The sequence below is a fragment of the Oryza glaberrima genome, chromosome 3 (genome assembly GCF_000147395.1).
Source record: "Oryza glaberrima chromosome 3, OglaRS2, whole genome shotgun sequence".
Classification (NCBI taxonomy): Eukaryota; Viridiplantae; Streptophyta; class Magnoliopsida; order Poales; family Poaceae; genus Oryza; species Oryza glaberrima.
The window spans coordinates 21,906,722-21,927,522 of NC_068328.1; the positions used below are offsets into that span (position 1 = coordinate 21,906,722).

General features: G+C 46.4%; 1 protein-coding gene and 1 long non-coding RNA gene across 4 annotated transcripts; one reads left to right on the forward strand and one right to left on the reverse strand.

Moving 5' to 3' along the window:
• The first annotated feature begins 5,380 nt into the window (after positions 1 to 5,380).
• LOC127768750 (uncharacterized) lies at positions 5,381 to 9,222 on the forward strand. 3 transcript variants are annotated; one of them, XM_052294388.1, is made up of 4 exons: positions 5,381 to 6,183; positions 6,254 to 7,884; positions 8,008 to 8,283; positions 8,443 to 9,221. In XM_052294388.1, the coding sequence occupies exon 2, from the start codon at positions 6,764 to 6,766 to the stop codon at positions 7,445 to 7,447; it is 684 nt and encodes a 227-aa protein (XP_052150348.1). In that variant the 5' UTR covers positions 5,381 to 6,183; positions 6,254 to 6,763; the 3' UTR covers positions 7,448 to 7,884; positions 8,008 to 8,283; positions 8,443 to 9,221. The 3 variants fall into 3 exon arrangements, with proteins under 3 accessions (XP_052150348.1, XP_052150347.1, XP_052150346.1); XM_052294387.1 differs by having other exon boundaries at positions 5,381 to 7,884; positions 8,446 to 9,222; XM_052294386.1 differs by having other exon boundaries at positions 5,381 to 7,884.
• A 9,826-nt stretch (positions 9,223 to 19,048) lies between these two features.
• LOC127765975 (uncharacterized) lies at positions 19,049 to 19,822 on the reverse strand. Its single transcript, XR_008016188.1, has 2 exons — positions 19,516 to 19,822; positions 19,049 to 19,402 (listed from the first exon to the last, which is right to left on the reverse strand). It is a non-coding gene; the product is annotated as an uncharacterized LOC127765975 (long non-coding RNA).
• Between the last annotated feature and the right edge of the window lie 979 nt (positions 19,823 to 20,801).

The following is a 20,801-nucleotide window of genomic DNA, read 5'->3' on the forward strand; positions in this document are numbered from 1 at the left end:
TGGAAACGCGACGCGGGCCCGCGCGGCGTTGGGGGGTGTTGGCGTTTTGTCTTCCAAAGGAAAGTTGAGATCTGGACCGTCGGTTGGACAGCCGACGGCTGGGATTCGGCGAACCCCGTGATGCTTATCCAACCCACGAGACCAGCAGAGTACTCGTACGGCTATGTTCGGGAGGCAACCTCCCGACATTAAAAACAAAGCACGTTATTACAGTGAGATTAATTACGTCTACAAAATTTGAAAATAAATTAATATGATTTTTTAAAGTAACTTTCGTATAGAATTTTTTTCAAAAAATACACTGTTTAGCAATTTAAAAAACGTGCGCGTGGAAAACAAGATAAGTGAGTTAGGAAAGAGGGGAAAAGAACACATAGCAGCAACAGCTGAGGAAGAAGAAAGGATGGAGTGTGAGACCGGCGTCGTGAGAGTTACTACTCCGTAGTAAATACTTCTATATTTATTTTTTTTTTATGTTAGGTGAGAAAGAGGTACTCCACTAACAAACCATTTTCATGTAGACGGATGGAAATCGTAAATGAGGAAGAAAGCAAGGCAGTGGTGGTAGCGGATCCAACCTAAAATTTTAAATTCTAGAATCTACAAGGCACTGTAAAGAAAATTATGTTGTAGATTAGAATTTATTCAAAGCATTTTTGAAATTTAGACTGGATTTTTATAGACCCGATTGTGAAATGAGTGTCAGGCATTGTGAGAAAAATACGTCAAACAATTGTGCATCTTTGCATTAAAACTTTGAAAATAAGTAAAGTATTACAAAATTATAGCCCTGAGAGACTATACTTATAAAAAAAAACACTACGCCATGTGCCCACACCACCACAACACCTTGAGAAACGCAAGGCCACGACCAAGAATCTCCAAAACGACGTCTCAAAAATATTGCGATATTAAAAACGCCACCATCGTCTATCCCAAAAGAATAATGTTTTCACCTAGGGGAACCAATAAAAGAGGGGGGAGGGAGGCACTTCGACAACACCATCAAGAGGGTTGCGACATCTAAAGACATCTCCGGTGTGACCCAAGAATTGTGCTGAGTTTTGCCTAAAACCAGCCTGCGCCCCTTTTGCCGCTACCTCACCAACCACCAGCTTTGTCAACACGCGACCGCCATTGTAGTGACTCCCTCCCATTGGCTGGTCTCCATACGATCGTCCCGCTACCAGCACGACCACGACCACTCAATGCCACATGCTGGTGTGACCATAGCCATGACCAAACTTGTGACCAACCACGGCTGTACTACAACGACTAATTAGCCTTTCTCACATGCCACCACCTCCAACGAGGGAGAGGTGACCACCTGTCACGCCCAGAAATTCACGAACCAGAATTTCTAAGCTGAATGTGCATTAAACCCCTGTCCAGGACCAGCCAGGGTACACAAACGAAAATTGTTGACATACAGATCCACGTCTTACAAAAATATAAAAGATTACAAATGCAGCGGAAAAGATAGAACGAACTAAACTCGGAAGCTTGACTTCAGCAGCGGGCGACTCCACTCCACAGGCAATCCTTGACGGCAGCGACAAAACCAACTTCAGCAAGACAGCTCCAACTAGAAAGATCTTCAGCTCTGGTGTGGGGGAAAAGAGAGCAAGACTGAGTACTACCCACTGTACTCAGCAAGTCATACCGGAAGAGGAGGTATGATGCAGAATATAACCAAAGGAGGCTAGGGGTTCTTTTGCACAAAGCTAGCATTTAAAAGCAGTAGTTGAAAGCAGTAAAACAATTGTAGTAACTAATCAATATTAACCAAACACTGTCCAACGCTACACCACGTTGCAACAGGCCCAACCAACCACCTGAACTACACCAGTTCATTAAGCTAAACTAGGGTGAGACTAATCACGGTGAATCTGGTTGATCGCCCATAACCGCGGGCACGGCTATTCGAATAGTTTTACTCTAGCCAGAGGTGTACAACTGTACCCACAAGACACGATTCCACACATGTCGCCATGCCCCGAAGTATCACCATGATACTGCAAAGGGGGAAATCGTGACAAGACCCTCCACATAACCCTCCCCTAACCATCCACACCACGCTAAGGTTTCACCCCCACCCCTCAAAAGGCAGTGAGCGGTCCCCTCTTGCACCGCGGTGAATCCGGCAGCTGGACAACCGGACACCCCGGCCGACCCAACTCCATCACGCCCACCCTCGCCACCGGTGCCTAGGAAAGGGTCGAGCTATACTTCAGATCAAGCAGTTACCCACTTCCGCTTGTGGTAAGCACGGTAAGTCTCCCAGGGTTTCCCGTGAACCGGTCCTTAATTGCCATGGGTGCGACCAGCAAAACCATGCACCCACAACCCACCATTCAATGTATTTTAATTAACTAACACCATTGCGGTGGCACCAATCCAAAGCTATTGCCAATAATCAAAGTCTATGCTTTAATGTGATTCCCTTTTTGTGTACTAGTAGAACTAAGCGTGGCTAAGCATTTCCTAAACCAACATCTAGTCATTTTAATACCCAGGTTGTCAATGGCATAAGGAAATCAATATATGGCTGAGTAGTAGGACCCATCCCACATGATATTATAAAAGAATGCAACATTTAATAGAAATGCAGGATATCGGTAAATTGGGTACAATATGATCAAACGTATTGCATGACTTGCCTTGCTCTCGAACTGATGAGACCTCAGCAACGTCTTCGAGAAACCGCGGATCGACGAAACGACCGAAACCTACACGACAAACAAAGCACACAAGCAAAACATGCTATAAGACTACTGAAACAGGAAAGAAAACCATTTTTAATGGATTCTTTACATTTTTATGAATTTACTAAGACTTGAATGGACTTAAACGGAGCTCGGATGAATTAGTTATGAATTTTAGAAGATTTACTGTGTTTATTACTATAACAAAAAGTCCTTAAATAATTTATTGCGCAATTAATTCCCAGGGCTGACGTCATCAAGGGGGCGGTCGGCGCCGACATGCGGGGCCCGCATGTCAGCGGCTCAAGGGGAGAGAGGGGCGCCGGCAAGTGGGGCCCCCGGGTCAGCGGCCCAAGGCTGCTGGTCCACTGTGGACCGGGACCACGCGGGTGGTCCACCGCCGGTCCACGGGACCGACGGTCCAGATCGGCCGGGAGGCCGATCGGACGGCACGGCGGCGGCTAGGCACGGCTCGGCTCGGCTTCAAAACCGGCCAGCTGGCCATGGCAACCGGCGGCGACGCGCACGGTCGCCGACGACGGCAATCGGCGGCGCGGGAAGCGACGGCGGACGGGGTACAGGACGGCGGCGTCGACCGAAGGCGACGGCGAGCGCGGGGAGCGGCAGCGCGTGCGTGACAGAGGGAAGGAGGGAGGAGAGGAGCTCCTCACCGTGAGCACGGCGGCCGGCGCGAAGGATGAAGACGGCGGCGATGACCGGCGATGCGGAGGCACGGACGGGCGGCGGCGACACCCTAGGAGAAGATGGAGAGGCGTTAGGAGAGGAGACAACGACCACGGCGGCTTGAATTGCCGGCCGGAGATGGAGGGGAGGGAAAAACTCACCGGTTCGCGAGGGGAGAGGCGCTCCGGTGGGATTCCGGCGACGCGAGACAGCGGCCGGGAAAGCTCTTGCGGCGGCGAAGCTAATGGCGGCGGCGGTTTGGCGCGGCGGCGACTCTAGCGGCGGCGGCGCGCGGCCGAAGGCGGCGGCAAGCGGCGGAGCTCGGGTGTGACGGCGCGGGCGCGGTAGGGGGAGTGGGAGAGGACGGCAAATGGGGGAAACGAGGGAGGGGACTCGGGGGAGGGTTTTTATGGGCGAGGGAGGGGCGGACGTGGCCGGGGAGATGGCCGAAACCGCCGGCGACGTGGGGAGGAGAGAGAGAGAGAGTGGGGTGGGATTCAAAATGATTTTGAATCCCGCCCACTTCGTGCGTGCGCGCGGGCGGGAAAGGCGGAGGAGTGGGGCGGCGACGTGGGCGCGCGGCACGGGTGGAGTGGGGCACGGAGAACGGCGGGAAACGGCGGCGTGGGCGGTTGGAGCTCCGGCTCCAACGGCCGGAGGTAGGAGACGACCGACAGGTGGGGCCCACCAGTCGGCGTCCCGAGAGAGGAGGGAGAGGCGGCTTGGGCCGGCCCACAAGGAGGAGGGGCCGCGGGAGAGGGACGGGCCGACGGCCCAACAAAGAAAAAGGAGGGAAAAGAAAAGAAAAAGAGAAAAAGGATTTTCCTGGGATTAAAAATTGCACTTTGGTGATTTTTAATTGGTTAAAATTATTTCCAAGGCTCTGAAAATTCCACTAAAAATCCTGTTAATGTATTGTGACATGTGGAACTCAAGGAAAATCCCACATTGGCAATTCCAATTATTAAATGCCTTTATTAATTAGGGATTTAGCTCTAGGTTAATTAAGATAATTTCTTCGGACGATTTATTTAACAAATTTTTAAAGCAAGAAAAAGGGGGAAACTTCAGGGCGTGACACCACCACTGCTCACCACTATGCGTCGGTGGCCTCGTTCTTCCTCTCCTGCTGCCTTCACCGTCTCGCCATAGAGCTCCCCACAACTAGGTAAATCGCCCAAGAAGGGGAGGAGCTGCAAGGAGATGAGGATGCATCGGAGACAGAGGGCGACCCGCCGTCATCGCTGCCTGCGATAGTGGTGTTGTGCGGCCAAATCCAAGCTCGGGCCCCCAGATCCAGCGGCTACTCCACCAGCCAACACTTGCTACACCGCCACAAGTACAGGTCAGCGCGCATATAACGGCTCAGGGCTCTTTGTCATAAATTATATAGAACAAAAACTTAGTGAAGCACTAACTAAAACTAATTAGAAGGCATGGACAGTTTGGTTTTATGCGTTTATGTGTTGCTCAATAAAATCACAACTCAATAGCTCACGCTCGTTTGCTTGCGCGTCTTGCATGTCGGCTCTGCGCTCGAGCCATGTTTGTTTTCTCTGCTTGCTTTAGTGGCCCACAAATTCCTAATAACTAGGTGATTCACCGTGCTTTGCTGCGAAAATTACTAAGCAATTTTCAAGAAAATAGAACATATCTACTTTCTTGTATATACATATATTTCTATTAGCATATGTATATAAAATTGATTGAATGATGGTTGGAATAGTAAATATGATCTGATATCTTGATTGTATTATTGTCCAATTGACTACCTGATTAAATATATAGCATTTATATGGGGTGGTGATTAATGGTGTTGTTTAAGGGGACTTTTATCTAACGGTTAATACTGGAAAGACTTGTCGATCCAACGGTTGAAACTATTTTGATGACGTGGCTAAATATGGTGCCTGTTTGTGGTCACTTATATATAGAAAGTATAGATCAGTGGTTAAATATGCTGGCTAATAGGGCCCAGCGATTATGAGGTAATCCGCAAGGCCCACGACGACTCCGTGAGGGCTTGTGAGCTCAGGACATGGAGCGCGCTGCTCGCCAGACCCTACCACTCGCGCTAGAGCCTTCACTCGGCCATCGCAGCTCAGCTCAGCTCAGGCTATGGGATCTCATTGAGAAGATTCGCTGTCGAACACAGCCTACGTATATGTGATGTTTTTAGTATGACAAAATACAATATTATAATCCTGGGTGGCTATAGTCAGAATAAAAGAAAGAGAAGCAAACTAACGCTAAACTTAGGTTGTGAAGTTTGAAAATGGGGTCTCTCAGCCCCGACACCCACCCATTCACCGGCGTGCGATGGCGGCCACCAGATCCCCTGTTGCTCGTCTACCACTCTCCTCCCCCGTCCTTGAGCGCTTCTCCTCTAGCTCTTCCCCACCTCCCCAATCCCTGCCCCAGTTGAGCGTTCCTTTTCCCTCGTTGGAAGATGGTGAGATCTTTGTTCCAGAGAGTTTAGATCTTGCTGCTCTGTCCCCAAAGAGAGCCGTCACCCTGCGTGACATTGCTGCCGTCTCCTCGGATAGGGTTCCTCCTAGCCCTTCTATGGCTGAGCGAGGAAAATCTGCTGCCCAATCACGCTTGGTTTTTTCAAATTTCCCTGAGCAGATGGCGCCAAAAGAGGCCAGATCTACAGCTCTGAATCGAGATCCTCCCAGCAGCCCTGCTTTGCTAGTCCTCTCGAGTAAAGATTGTCCTCTTTACTCCGCCGTACTGAAGAACGACGCACAACCACCCGCGGCTCAACTCGTCCAGTCGCATCCGCCATCTCCGAGTAAGATTTTGCAATCTATTGCCCCTTGTTTCGATGGACCAAAATGTGACAGTCAACTACTTCCTGCTAGTCAACGTAAGCTGCAGGGGCGCCTTAATCCGCCGCTCCTTGGCTAAGTTCCAAGACAGCAGAGGCAGATCCGGGGGAAAGGGAGCAATCAAGCTTTGCAGCATCGCCTACACTTCCCAGATCATACAGAGCAGCTAGAAGTTAAGGCATGGCAGGTTGTCAAACCAAAGCACTAGTGGAGGAAATGTGATGTAACAAATCCTACCGTCTTCAAGCCCGCCAACAACTTGCAGGAATAGCATTCAAGGAAGTTGCGTTACCTTAATCACATAAGAGGTAAATGCTTCCGTTGTCTGAGTTCAAAGCACAAGGTGCAGGATTGCAGAGAGCCTCTCCGTTGCTGGTTTTGTTTTGGTTTTGGCCACCTATCCACAACCTGCAAGTCGAGGCTCTATAAATCCCAGAAACAGCAAGCTGCTGCACCCAACTCGCTTGACTTCCCACCCCCCCAGCCAGCAGAAATAAACCCCCTAAAGCTCCCTTGGTTCCCAACATCTCTACCCCGCCCGACATGGCTGGCGTCCCTAGTGACCTGGTCTCAAGGCCAGAATTGAGCTACTGCATGGTGGCTGGTACTGTCGAAGTCGAGAGGCTCCATGTGCTTTACACGGTGCGCTCGGTGGTGGCCTGGACAGGTGAAGGGCAACGTGTTGATCTCAACACCATTGCAGATGATGTCCACTCGGCTTACCGCATTCATCGCAACGACATCCAAGTCACCAAGTACCATCTGGAAGATTTCTTCCTCAGGTTCACCAACCATGGTGATAGGGAGGCAGTCCTGCAGGAGCCAAGGTTGGTGACCAGAAGTGGACGGGAGTACTTCTTCCGGCCGTGGGATGAGAAGAAGAATGCAGAAGCAGCGGATATCCATTTTAGGGTGTGTTTATGCATTGAAGGTGTCCCAATGCACGCACGAACAGATGATTCAGTGGCCAAGCTCATTGGTCCTCGGTGCTCGGTGCACTACATTGAAGAAGACACGTGTCGCCGCAACTACAATCGCACCTTTGATGTCTGGGTGTGGACGTCGGACCCAAGCTCCATCCCGAAGGCTTCGCGTCTCACTGTCACTAGACCAGATGAAGAAGGTCACCCGATGAACACTCCTTTTCCTGATCTTGAACCGGAGCAGCCAGCACCAAGGGAGCCGAAGAAGGGTCTTACTTATCCGGTCATCATCCACGTCGACTAGGTCCAAGACCTGGCTGCGCGGCATTACAGGGGCTACCAATGGCGATACGGGGAGGTCGACAATGCAGCAAGGGCACGGATGGTCTCCAGGCCGCTTGAGCCCTGCAGGGCTCTTACAGCGCCTGAGAGACGTTCGGATGATGAAGATGACCACGGCGATGGCTGCTCAAGAAGGAGGCATAGAAGCAGATCTCTCTGGGACCAGCTTGGTGGTCGCTCCTCCAGTAGGAGCAGGGAGCCGGAGTGCCAAGGGAGCAGAAGGTACAATGAGGAAAACAGAGGAAGACAGAGGATGCGTGAAGAGGATATCAACATAAGTCACAGCCGGAACCTCTCTCGTTCAGTGGAGCCTGGAGAGACGAGGATTAGAAGACAATCTGCGTGACAGCTGATCAGCGAGGCTCTCCCTCAGCGCCTGCTATTCAAGCTCCAACAAAGGTCACCTCTCCTTGCAAGCCACATAGATGCAATAGAAGCGAGAGTCCTGACGCAGGCTACACGCCTGACCTCTCCGTCACTCCAGTTGTTTCTTCCTCACCTGATTGGGTTCCATTCATGCAGGTCTCGGGTGCTGTTCTCGATCTGCTGGAGAAACACCTGGACCCAATGGTTCATGAAGCTGAGATGGCTCACTCCATGTACTCCCCTGACACTACTATCCCACGCCCTGTTTCCCCTGTCTTTATCCTTTCAGCTGCAGGGCAAGGCTCTCAGGCGACAACTAGAGGAAAAGGGGAGCAGACTGCTGATGCTTTCTTTGCTGAACTCTCGACGCCCGTGCTGCAGCCTCTGTTGCCGGTGCCTGGACACAAACAGCGCCGCCCTTGTCGCAACAAGGTGACAATCTCTGCACATCGTCACAGCGCACGCCTAGCTACCAAAGCTAGATGAAACACAAAACTAGAAACAATTGCACAGGAGATTCTTGCAAATAAGTTTGGTGTTCTTGATGATAACAAACGTCTTGACACCCAAATTAAAAATCTTTACTTGCAGCAGTAGAAGAAGCCTCTTTCTCCTGCAGCTGTGAAGACCATCGCAGCCCTGGTCGAGAAAGGTGGCTGCAAATCAGTCCGCCTGCGTGGAGGAAGGAAGCTGGCGGCTGTCTCGCCGGCGTGAAGAACCTCCCACAGTGAAACAGTTGTGCTTCGCTGACCATGCAGTGGAGAAGATATTCCATCCCAATGGAAGCTCTCAGCACGCTGTCTCTTTGTGTTTCTACCAAATGTTTTGGCTATGTTTCGGAGACAGTCGTCTATGCCTTCCTCCACCAATTTTTCTCCTAAAAACTGCATGTATCTCCAGTAGATGTGTCTTTTGCTTATGTCTCAACAATCATGTTTCATCCTGTATTGGAACGTAAGAGGGCTCAACAATCCAGCAAAGAAAGACAGTGTTAAGTTGCTAATTGATGATATGAAAGGTTCAATCGTGTGCCTGCAGGAAACAAAACTAGATTCTGTGGTGCTCAGAACTCTAGGTAGTCGTTTTGTCTCTGAGTTTGCTTTCCTCCCAGCAATTGGAACCAGAGGCAGTATGCTGCTGGCCTGTGATGACAATTTTTTTAGCCTCTCAGATGTAGTTCTTTAGCAGTATAGCCTTTCAGCAACAATCACAATGAAAATGGAATCGATATCTTGGTCAATCACAGTGGTATATGGGCCTCAATTAGAAGAGCAAAAAATTGAATTCCTGGAGGAACTTCAAGAACTAGAAGCAAACATGAGACCGGCTTGGTTGTTAATTGGTGATTTCAACCTAATCTACAAAGCTGCTTACAAGAACAATGATCGTTTGGATCGAAGAATGATGCAGCGTTTTAAGGGTGCAATTGACAGATTGTGTATAAAATAACTAAACCGGAAGACGTTTTACTTGGGCAAGGGATGGGACAAACCCTACACAAACTAAAATTGACAGAGCCTTCTGTACACCTGACTGGGATACCCTATTTGGCATGGCCCACATGTCTGGTCTTTCCTCTTCATGCTCAGACCATGCGCCCTTGTTCATCGTGGGCTGTGAACAAAGAGAGATAAACATGAATTTTCGTTTTGAGGCTTTCTGGCTGAAATTGCCTGACTTCATGGAAACTGTGGCTGAATCTTGGAACAGGCCAATCAGATCCATCAATCCTTTTGCAAAACTTCACCTGAAGTTATGTCGGTTGGCAAGGGACCTCAGGAGGTGGAGTAAATCACATATAGGTGACTTGAGACTGAGACTAGCCATTGCAAACGAAGTGATTTTCCAGCTCGATGTCGCCCAGGAGGATAGAACTTTATCTGACGAGGAACAGTGTTTACACAAAGATTTAAAACTGGAAGTTCTTGGTCTGGCTGCCCTACAGAAGATTAGAATTAGGCAGCGCTCGAGATTGACTTGGTTAAAAGCTGGGGATGTTAACTCTAAATATTTCCATCTAAAGGCAAATTCAAGAAAAAGAAAGAATTTCATTCATTCTCTAGAAACACCAACAGGAACTGCGGTAACAACAGATCACAAGAAGGCATAATTGATTAGATTCTTTAACCTCATATTGGGGATTCCTTCCAATAGAACAAGCCGACTAAACTGGGATAGAATAAATTTGCCTTCGGTTGATCTCTCAGACCTAGAGGCAGATTTTGATGAAGAAGATATCAAAGAAGCCGTCTCTAATCTGGCAGCAGAAAAGGCACCAGGGCCTGATGGATTCATTGGATCCTTTTTTAAGAAAGCTTGGGAGGTAATAAAATCAGATATTATACTTGCAGTCTCACACTTGGGTGATCTCAATTCAGACAGACTTCAGGATCTAAACTTGGCAAACATCTGTTTGATTCCCAAAAAAGAAGAGGCATTTAGAGTATATGACTTCAGACCGATCAGTCTTATGCATTGTTTTGCCAAGATTCTATCCAAAATTCTAGCAAACAGATTGGCCCCCAAGCTAAATGAACTAATCTCTCAGAATCAAAGTGCTTTTATCCGAAAGAGGGCGATTCATGACAATTTCTTATACATTCAGAATATGATTAGACTGCACTCCCGACAGAAAAAAACCTTCCCTCTTTATCAAGGTTGATATTTCAAAAGCGTTTGATTCAGTTAGCTGGGCATACCTCCTAGAAACGCTTCAAAACTTTGGCTTTGGACAGAAATGGCGAAATTGGATTTCAAATCTCCTTGGGACCTCATCTTCGAGGATTCTGCTTAATGGCAACCCAGGTGAACACATCTATCATGCACGTACGTTAAGGCAAGGGGATCCTCTATCACCAATGCTTTTCATCATTGCGATGGAGCCGCTACAACATATTTTTAAAGAAGGTAAAAATGTAAACATCCTTGCTAATCTTTTTGGCTGGCAGAGGCATTTCCGTTGCTCTTTATATGCCGATGATGTGGCTCTATTTGCAAAACCTTCAGAGGATGAACTCACAGTGCTTAAAAGAATTCTACAGTTCTTTGCTCAGATAAGTGGGCTGGACACAACATGAACAAAACTGAAATTTACCCAATATCCTGCTCAGGGCTGGACCTCGATGGAATCCTGACTTCTTTCCCTGGAAATAGAAAGTCTTTCCCCTGTAAATACCTTGGCCTACCACTTCATACCAGAAAGCTAAGGAAGATTGATTTGCAACCACTGGTGGACAAAATAGGATCGAGAATTCCAGGATGGAAAGGCATGTTCTTCACATCAGCAGGAAGGGAGGTTCTTGTTAAATCAACACTGACCTCTACACCAATCTACCACCTTGCAGTTTTGCCACAAAATAAAGGGACAATTGCTTATTTGACCCCGTTTTGAATTGTAATTGCCGATTTGACCATACTTTTTAAACTTTGCTTATTTGACCCTCCTTTTCGAGTACGAAGCCTCCGTCTGACCCCCTTTCGATGACTCCGTTAGGGTTCGATTTAAAAAAAAAGAAAATGTTTCAAGAGTTCCTAATGGCGAAAATACCCTCCAAACCATATTATGACTCTCGCTCTCTCACTCGTGCGTGACTCTCGCGGTCTGACCTCTCTCTCACTCGTGCGTGCGGCGGCGGCTAGCTAAGGGGGCGGCGGCGGCGGCGAGCTGAGGGGGCGGCGGCGGCGTCAAGCACAGCCCCGCCAGCGCCCGCTCGTTGTGGTGGAGGGCGGCGGCGGCGCTCTGAGGGGGTCTGGGTCGGCGGCAGCGGCGGTCTGATGGTGTGCGGGGCGGCGCTGATCTGAGCGAGCGGCGGCGGCGAGCTGTGGGGGCGGCGGCTACAACAGCGAGCTATGGGGCACGGCGACGGTAAGTTGTGGGGCGCGGGGCGGCAGCGGGTGCTACACGCGGCAACGGCGTCAAGCAAATTTTGTCAAAATTTTACAAAATCTTTCATAATTGTCTCAAATTTTGTTTAATTCATTTTGTCAAAATTCTGACAATTTTAAGTCAATCTGCCAAAATGAATCAAATTTCTCAAATTTATGGCAAATCTGTCATAATTGTGACACATTTTATTTAATTTATTTTTACAAAATTATATCAAATTTAAGTCAAATTTGACAAAATGATTCAAAATTTTCAAATTAATGACAAATCTGTCACTTGAGCAAAAATTATTACAAATATTTCAACATTCTTGAATATGTACACGGTATAACAAAATAGGGTCAAGCAAGCAAACAAACAAGATATAACAGGGTCAAATAAGCAAGGTCAAAATGGACTATTTACCCTAAAATTAACACCATCACCTCATCCAAACAGAATAGGGTTAGACCGGAGCTTTGTACTCGAAAAGGAAGGTCAAATAAGCAAAGTTCAAAAAATATGGTCAAATCGGCAATTACAGTTCAAAACGGGGTCAAATAAGCAATTGGCCCCTAAATAAATGGCTTTACAAACGTATTGATCGTCTTAGACGAGCTTTCCTTTGGAAGGAAGATGATCTTGACAATGTCAGTGCTGGAAGCTGTCTCTTGAATTGGAACTATGTGTGCAAGCCAAAGGATTTAGGTGGCCTAGGAATTTTTGAACTTGGAAAAGTTTGCGCGAGCCCTCAGGCTGCGATGGCTCTGGCTAGTCTGGAAGGATGACCTGAAACCCTGGGCAAATATGGAAACCCCATGCGATGATATCGACAAAGCTCTCTTTAGAGCAGGAACCATCATCACCATTGGAAATGGAGAAAAAATAAAATTCTGGTCTGACAATTGGTTAGAGGGAAGCCCACCTAAAGAGATAGCACCTTCCATCTTCAACTTATCGAACAGAAAATCCAAATATTTAAAATTTGATTTGGAAAACAACCACCGGATGGCTATACTAAAACCAATTACCTCGGTTGCTGAGATTGATGAACTTGTGCACCTTGGAAGTATGCTGCAAAATGTCACCCTTGCACAAGACTCCCAGATGACATTCGCTGGAAATGGACTGAAAACGGACAATATACGACAAAGAGTGCTTATCAAGCACAGTTCCAAGGTGAGACTACGCATGCTTTGTTCAAACCAATCTGGAACTCGCGAGCTGAGCCTAAGCAAAGAATTTTTGGTTGGCTTCTACTCCATCAAAGGGTACTTACGGCTGACAATCTATTAAAAAGGCATTGGCCTTGTGATTGGATCTGTAGCCTCTGTACAGATGCTTTTGAAGATGTAAATCATCTCGCAAAGGAATGCCCTTTCACTCTTTCGGTTTGGAACAAGGTGTGCCAATGGCAGGGGCACATTTTGGTCCCTTCTCAGCAGCTCGCACTAAACCTTTCAGATTGGTGGGATTTACTATGTCACATTTCGCCTGGAGCAGCAAAGAGAAACATACTTGGGGACCTTCTTATAACTTGGTGGAACGTCTGGCTCGAACGAAACCGAAGAATTTTTCATCAATCTCCTATGAACGAACACCAGGTGGCCTTTTTAGTTAAGGAAAATATAGACCATTTGGCACTTTCTAAAAGGTCGGACTAAAGGCCTTCTTCAGTTGTTAAGAGTCTTTTGCGCCACATTCTTATCTTGGCCAGACTCTTCAACGTAGTTGCTCTCTTTTTCTTTTGTCTGTACTGTGACTTTTACTCCATCTAATATATTCGGCAAGTCTTTTGCCGCTTTTCGGTTCAAAAAAAAAACAAAGGGTAATCTACAGATCATCCTAACAAGTGCATCTATTCTATTATTTCGGTCGTTTTCTTATCAACCACAGCCACCAAAGATATCTGATATGTTTCCTCTGCAATTAAGATCCATATCATTTTGCTTATGCTTATGCTTATACTTATTCATATGGTTTATTAGAAAAAAAAATTATAAGTAAAAATTTTATGTACATATCCTTAACGTTCTAAAAGTAAATGCTGTAAAATAAAGTTCGACGAAAAAGAAAACAAAATTGGCTTCAAAATTTGGTTTCAAAATTCAAATTTTAGCTTATAATCATGAGCGTAAACGAAACAATGAGGCTGTTAATCTTGATCCTAAGACCTACTACTCAATCCACTTCTCAACCAAAATGATCTTTTTATATAAACAAATTTAAGGAAGGTTAAAACTAATCTAAATTAGTGAATGAAATGGCAGCATTGCAACAAGATTCTGCATCTCCATTACACGGCCTACTTCTGAAAGGAAGAAAACTCATTGCAGTAGTGGACTCTCCACTCTCTCCTGGATGCCATATTTGACAGATGTCCTCACAAACACACCAGTATCTGTTGTAACAGACGACAAACTTCTGTCTCTCTCTCTCTCACACACACACACACACTTGGTTTCTTTTTTAGTCACAAATCAAAGATGCAAAAAGTGTTCAACAAAGATCATGATTCCAAGCAGGAGGCTTAATGTGACTTATCTGACCTAAACCGGGACAGGATCACAACACGAGGATCATCAGCTGTCCAGTTTGCCCTCCCACTGCCTCACAAACCCTGCATCCAAACAATCGTGATCACGATGCTCCCCAAAAGAATCTTGAGAGTTTTGTTCTTGGATACTAACACAGTCTGTCTCGGTTCGCACGCACGGCCGATCGGCCGATCGTTATTCGTCCACGTGGCACATGCCCCGGTGCAAAGGATCTGGCAAAACCTGAAACTTTCCAAAAGTCTGATTCCGAGTTGCGAGCAGTTGGGTGACAGCCTCAGTGCTCCCAGCTATTAAGATAATGATCTGCATCTGGATTATGCTCCTTCGAGATCATGATGCGGTTTCCCTAAACTGACACTTAGCTGCATCATTTAGCACACTGCAAACATCACATGTGGGTTTGTCTGCAGAGCCTGTCTGGCACTCGGATTTAATCGGACAGTCGTTTGTTTTGTGCTGCTGGTTGTTGATCTGAATGTTCTCTGCAGTTTCATGGTCCTTCTGTTGTTCAGACTTCAGACGGCTGAACCTTGTTTTTTTTCCCCGAGTGAATTGTTCAGACATGATTATGTGAACACAAGAACATTGTCAATGTCACTGAAATTCTGAATGTGCTGCCAATTGCTAAGAAAAGAAAATATAACCTGTCTCCGTGACGGCGTCATTTTTACCTTACAGAGTAATTAAGTTTCATAACAGTCGCTGTCAAGGCTGAAGATTTTGTGTGCAAAGTGTAGCATCTCATGTCCTTCATTGTCTGCAATGTTTAATTCCAGGCTAAGGCATCAGCAGGTTCCATGACACTTCCTGTTGAAAAAAAAATACTACCTCCGTTTTTTAATAGATGACGCCGTTGACTTTTTCTCACATGTTTGACCATTCGTCTTATTCAAAAATTTTATGCAAATGTATAAGATATAAATCACGCTTAAAGTACTATGAGTGATAAAACAACTCATAACAAAATAAATTATAATTACGTAAATTTTTTAAATAAGACGAATGGTCAAACATGTAAGAAAAAGTCAACGGCGTCATCTATTAAAAAACGGAGGTAGTATATAGCAAGGAAAGTACAACTACAAGCATATGTAACTGCTCCTTTTTTGTGCCCTAGGAACCAGCCATCCATGATTGCGTGTAGAATTGCAGGGTTTTCAAGTTTTCAAGTCAGTATAAATAGTAGTAGCTCATAGCTAACCTGTCTTCAGAGACCAAAAACCCCTTCTCTCCCATCTTTCTTCTCTCTGGTTTGTATCTCCTGCAAGAAACCAAAGAGGATGATGGATCATCACCACACGATGCAGATACAATTCCATGACCTGAAGCACTGCAACCCAGGCAGTGATGCAAGGATCACAAGGAGCAGCGGCGTCTCGCAGGTCGCGTTCGTCCTCGCCGCCATTGCTCTGATCTCCTTGGTTTCGCCTTCCTCCGTGGAGTACACCGTGTTCTCCTCCACTCTGCCTGCTCCCCTTCGTGCACTGGGCAGCTTTGTCATGAGCAAGAAGGCGCTGTTCGTACTCTCCAACGCCATCTTCCTCTTCCTCGCCGCCGATTACTACCGCTGCTTCTTCAGCTTATCCCCATCCACAAGTGATTTCACAGCCTGTGGACACACTGGTGTAGGAGACAAACAAGAACAGCATCATCATCAGGTTGGGGTAGAGCCATCTTCTGCCACTGAATCTTGTGCCCCTGATCATTCAGAAGCTCCTTACCGCGACAACGATGACGCATCGGAGGATTGCTCTCACGGTGAAAGAATGGATGGTGAAGGAAGCAGGAGAAATATTGTGAGAACACCTGATGATGAAATGCCATCAGGGGAACAGAAGGCTCATGGAGATATAGCAATGCCGTCGCAACCGGAGTTCTTCAGGCTCGATGAAGATGACGTCATCTTGGAGAGTGCTGTCGTCAAGGAACCATCGTGTGGAACAACAGGTCAGGAGCTTGACAAGTTAGGGATCGATGAGCTGAACAAAAAGTTTGAAGAATTCATCAAGAGCAGAAGAACTAAATGGGAGAAGGAGGAGGCTTCATTGAGTTAGTGGCAAACTGGCAACAAATGGAAACACTACTGATTGAGTTGAGTTTTTGTTTCGCTTTTTTTTCCCTTTTTTTTTTCTTGTAAGTATTTTAGCATTGGCCCAGCAACGCTACTACTAGAGGTTGTTTGTGGTGTGATCGTGTCATGTTTTTGTATCCAGTGAAGAATGATAAGCTCATTTCACAACATAATCATGACCTGTACATCCTCGCAAGCTTCAAATTTGCATTTTATGGAGTTTATAGAAGCACCTTGATATAAGCAGTGCCGTTAGTCAGCCAGGCACCACTGGATATGAGGTCAGCATACTGGCTTGCACTTCCTCCACAATTATATTAAAAAAATTGACCCAAAAAAAAAAAGAACTCGTGAAAAGAACTGCAAACAGTCTGTATGAAACCATACAAAATTTCTCTAACTATAGATGATCACAGGTGTAACATTATGCCTATGTGAAGCACAACCGAAACAGGCAAGTAAAAACAGAATATTACCTGTTAGTCAGTATGCTGAGGTCGGAAGTTATACTTTGATCGTCAAAAAGCCATGCCAGGAAGTTAAGATCTTACTATGAAGTGCTCACTAACTTCAAGTGTACCATATTAGCACTTACTAGCAATTTTTATTTAGAGTATTTCAAATCACATGCAAGTGTGCCACATCATCATCCACTAGAAATTATTATTTATTTTTAATATCATGCAAATATGACATATCATTTACAATTTTGTTATATTTCTAGAACTCAATTGCAAGCAATATCAAATCATTTTCTCCACATCATTTTCACATTATTTAAACATATACATCTACCACTTGCCCAACATGCAAGTGCCACATCATCACCCGCTAGCAATTATTATCATAAGTATTTTAAATCGTATGCAAGTATGACATATCATCAGCCACTAAAAATTATTATGCAGAGAATTGTCAATATCATGCAAACATGACATATCATTATAATTTGTTTTATTTTTAGAACTCAATTGTAAGCAATATCAAATTATTATTTTTGTACTCCCTCTGCCTCAAAATAAGTGCAGTTTTGCACTATTCACGTTCAACGTTTGACCGTTCGTCTTATTTGAAAATTTTTTATGATTAGTATTTTTACTGCTATTAGATGATAAAACATAAATAGTATTTTATGTGTGGCTAAATATTTTTAAATTTTTCACAAATTTTTCAAATAAGACGGACGGTCAAACGTTGGACACAGATATCCACAGCTGCACTTATTTTGGGACGGAGGTAGTATTATTTAAACATATACATATACCATTTCTATAATGTATAACATGTATTCATCCACATATCCCGCAACAAAGCACAGGGTATCAACATGTTGTTAAAAGGGTAAAGTTCGAATTACCCCCTCAATTATTGCTTTTGTCCAAATTATCCCTTCAACTACGACACTGGACATTTTACACCCAGATATTCAACAAAAGCAGCCGGTGCATTTGCAGTTGCTAAATAATCCAGTCTAACGAAACTATTAGCCGTGTACATTGAACATAGGTGACTAATTACTACTCCCTCCATTTTATATTATAAGTTGTTTAACATTTTTCCTAGTCAAACTTCAGCAAGTTTGATCAAGTTTATAAAAAAATTAACATCATCTAAATATTAAATTAGTTTCATAAAATCTACCATTAAATATATTTTGATAATATCTCTGTTTTGTATTGAAAATAATACTGTATTTTTCTATAAATTTAGATTAGAAAAAAATTAAACGACTTATAATATGAAACGGAGGGAGTAGCTTGTTTTGTTTATGAAACTAAAACTAGAAACATACTAAGAATCTAAGATGCATATGGCAGTGGCACTAATAGTGGAAATCTATTTATGGAAGGAAAAAGTACACCAAAGGTCCCTCAACTTGTCATCAAATTTCAAAATCATCCTCCAACCGCAAAATCAGATATAGGACATCCCTCAACTTACAAAACCGTTCATTTTAGGTCCTTCGGTGATTTTGTCCCTGGTTTTGTCTGACGTGGCGGCTGAGTCAGCGTGGGACCCACGTGGGGCCCATCTGTCAGACTGTCCACGTCATCACCAATCTCTTTTCACTGTTTTCTCACCTCCTCCTCTCTCTCACTCTTCACCTCATTCGGGCAGGGCAGCGGCAGGTGGGGAGGAGGCCGGCGGGGCGAGGCAGGAGAGGAGGTGCGGCAGCCGATGGCGGCGGCGGTGGGAGCACGGGGAGAGGCGAAGGGGGAGCATGGGGAGGCCCAACTGCCCGTCTGCCCCGACGCCGCCGCGGCGCGCCGTCGTGGTTGCGGGAGAGGCTGTCGACGATGAGGAACGACGCGACGCGGCACAGGGCGGGAGGCGAGCGCGGTGGTGGGAGGAGGAGGGCGACCCTCGTCCCCGCCGGATGGCGAGATGGCGGCTGACGGGGACATGGACGCGGTCACGGCTGCTGCGGAAGATCAACATGGAGCAGGAATCCTCCCCGCCGTTCCCCAATCTTGCATCTAAATCGCCTATTTTGTCGTCGGCAGCGGAGATCGGTTTCCGCGGAGCTCGCTTGCGTGGTTTTCTTGGGAGAGGAGCAGGACAATTGCGTGGATGATGTATTGACCGGCGACGGCGGCTATGGCCACGGACGGGTGGATCGATCGATTCCGCTGGAGGACAAAGTCGCCCCATGACCATGAAGATCGAGAGGGCAACCATGAAACAAGAACACACACCAAAAGCTCTCAAAATTCAGAGTATATATCAATATTCAAGATGGGGTATTGGTGGCTGGGTACGAAAACGGCGCTCCCCTGTCCTCCTGGCCGAGGTAGGCGGCGGCGGGGGGAGCAAGGCCCCTAGAGGTAGGCGGCGATCTCGACGGCGAGCAGCAGCAGGGATAGGACGAGGAACACCCGGATGCAGCCGTAGGAGCGCGCCCGCAGCGCTGTGCTCTCCCCCGGCGCGGCATCGGCGTCGGTCCGCCTCGCGATCTGCTCCGGGCGCGCCACCCGCCACAGCGGCCGCCGCCATTGCAGCCTTCTCCTCCGGCGCTTGGCCCCGCGCAACGGCACCATGCTGCAGAGGCTTCCCGCACTGCACCGGACAAATTAAATCAGGAAGAGCAAGTTTCTCGCGGGACCTGACGAATCAAGAAGCAGCAGCGAACATGGACACAGGGGAAGTCTCGCCGAGGAGGGATGTCTTACTGTTGCGACGGCAAGCATGGCGGACGCGGCGCCCGTCAGCCGCCCCGCGGCGTGGTACGCCTTGACCGGCAGCACCCACCACCCTTTGACGCGGAGCTCGCGGCCACGCAGGAGGAGCTCCCCGCCGGCCTCCTCCCCACCCGCCGGCGCCCTGCAGAGACAAGATTGAGAGAGAGAGAGGAGAGAGGGAGAGAAGATGGGAAATAACGGGTGTTGACGTGGCACACTGACACGTGGGTCTCACATAGGTCCCACGCTGACTCAGCCGCCACGTAGACCGAAATCAGGGTGAAAACCACCAAAAGACCTCGGGTGACCGATTTTGTATAGTTAAGGGACCTTCGGTGTACTTTTTTCCTTTATGGAATGAATGTGTGCGGTGACTTTCAATGTAACTTTCTGGGTCATAGTGGTAGGCCAAGCAGTATAACTAAACGCCAGCCCACGAGCGTAGATGGGCTAGGATTTTGTCACTCGAGCTTGGCTAACGCTGTGAACTTCGCCTGCCTCCACCAAGAGAGCACGCAAGGGAGAGAGCAGCAGCAGCAGCCGGCTAAAGAGAGATACGAGGGATAAGGGCATTTTGGTATAAAAAATAGAAAGTGCAGCGAAGAGATACGTAGGTGAAATATGTTTAATACCTGTAAAATTACAATGTTATTCTTGTTATTAGCTGAATAATAATAGTATTTTTCAAACTGGTAGAGTTACAAACTTACAATGACATATATATCCAATTAACCCGCCAGGGGGACGAACGTAGATGGGCCAGGATTTCGGTACATCCCAGCAAGACCTTACCATGGTTCATTTTTATAACTTCGCTAAGGATAATTGCAAAGTCTAGTGTAAAGTGTTATATAAACAGGGGTGCCCCACACCACAAGGAACGTGCTGCTAATTCCCATATAGGCTAAAAGCCTAAAACGACCCGGCACCTGTAGACTGTAGCTCACAATGAGTTCAAGACTATATTTGGGCGGCACAATCAACATAACTGCATCCAAGAAAAAAAAAATACTCCCTCTGTTTGTAAGTCATTCTAGTATTTCCAATATTCATATTGATGTTATATCTGTCTAGATTTATTAACATCAATATGAAGATAGAAAATACTAAAATGACTTGCATTGTGAAAAAGAGGAATTACTATCTCTATTTCAGGTTATAAGACTTTCTAGCATTGCTCACATTTATATAGATATTAATGAATCTAAACACATATATATCTAGATTCATTAACACACACATACATACATACATACATATATATATATATGTATATG

Bases quoted from the DNA above. Each gene is read 5' to 3' on its own strand.
- LOC127768750 (XM_052294387.1), top strand. From the start codon at position 6,764: ATGGCTGGCGTCCCTAGTGACCTGGTCTCAAGGCCAGAATTGAGCTAC.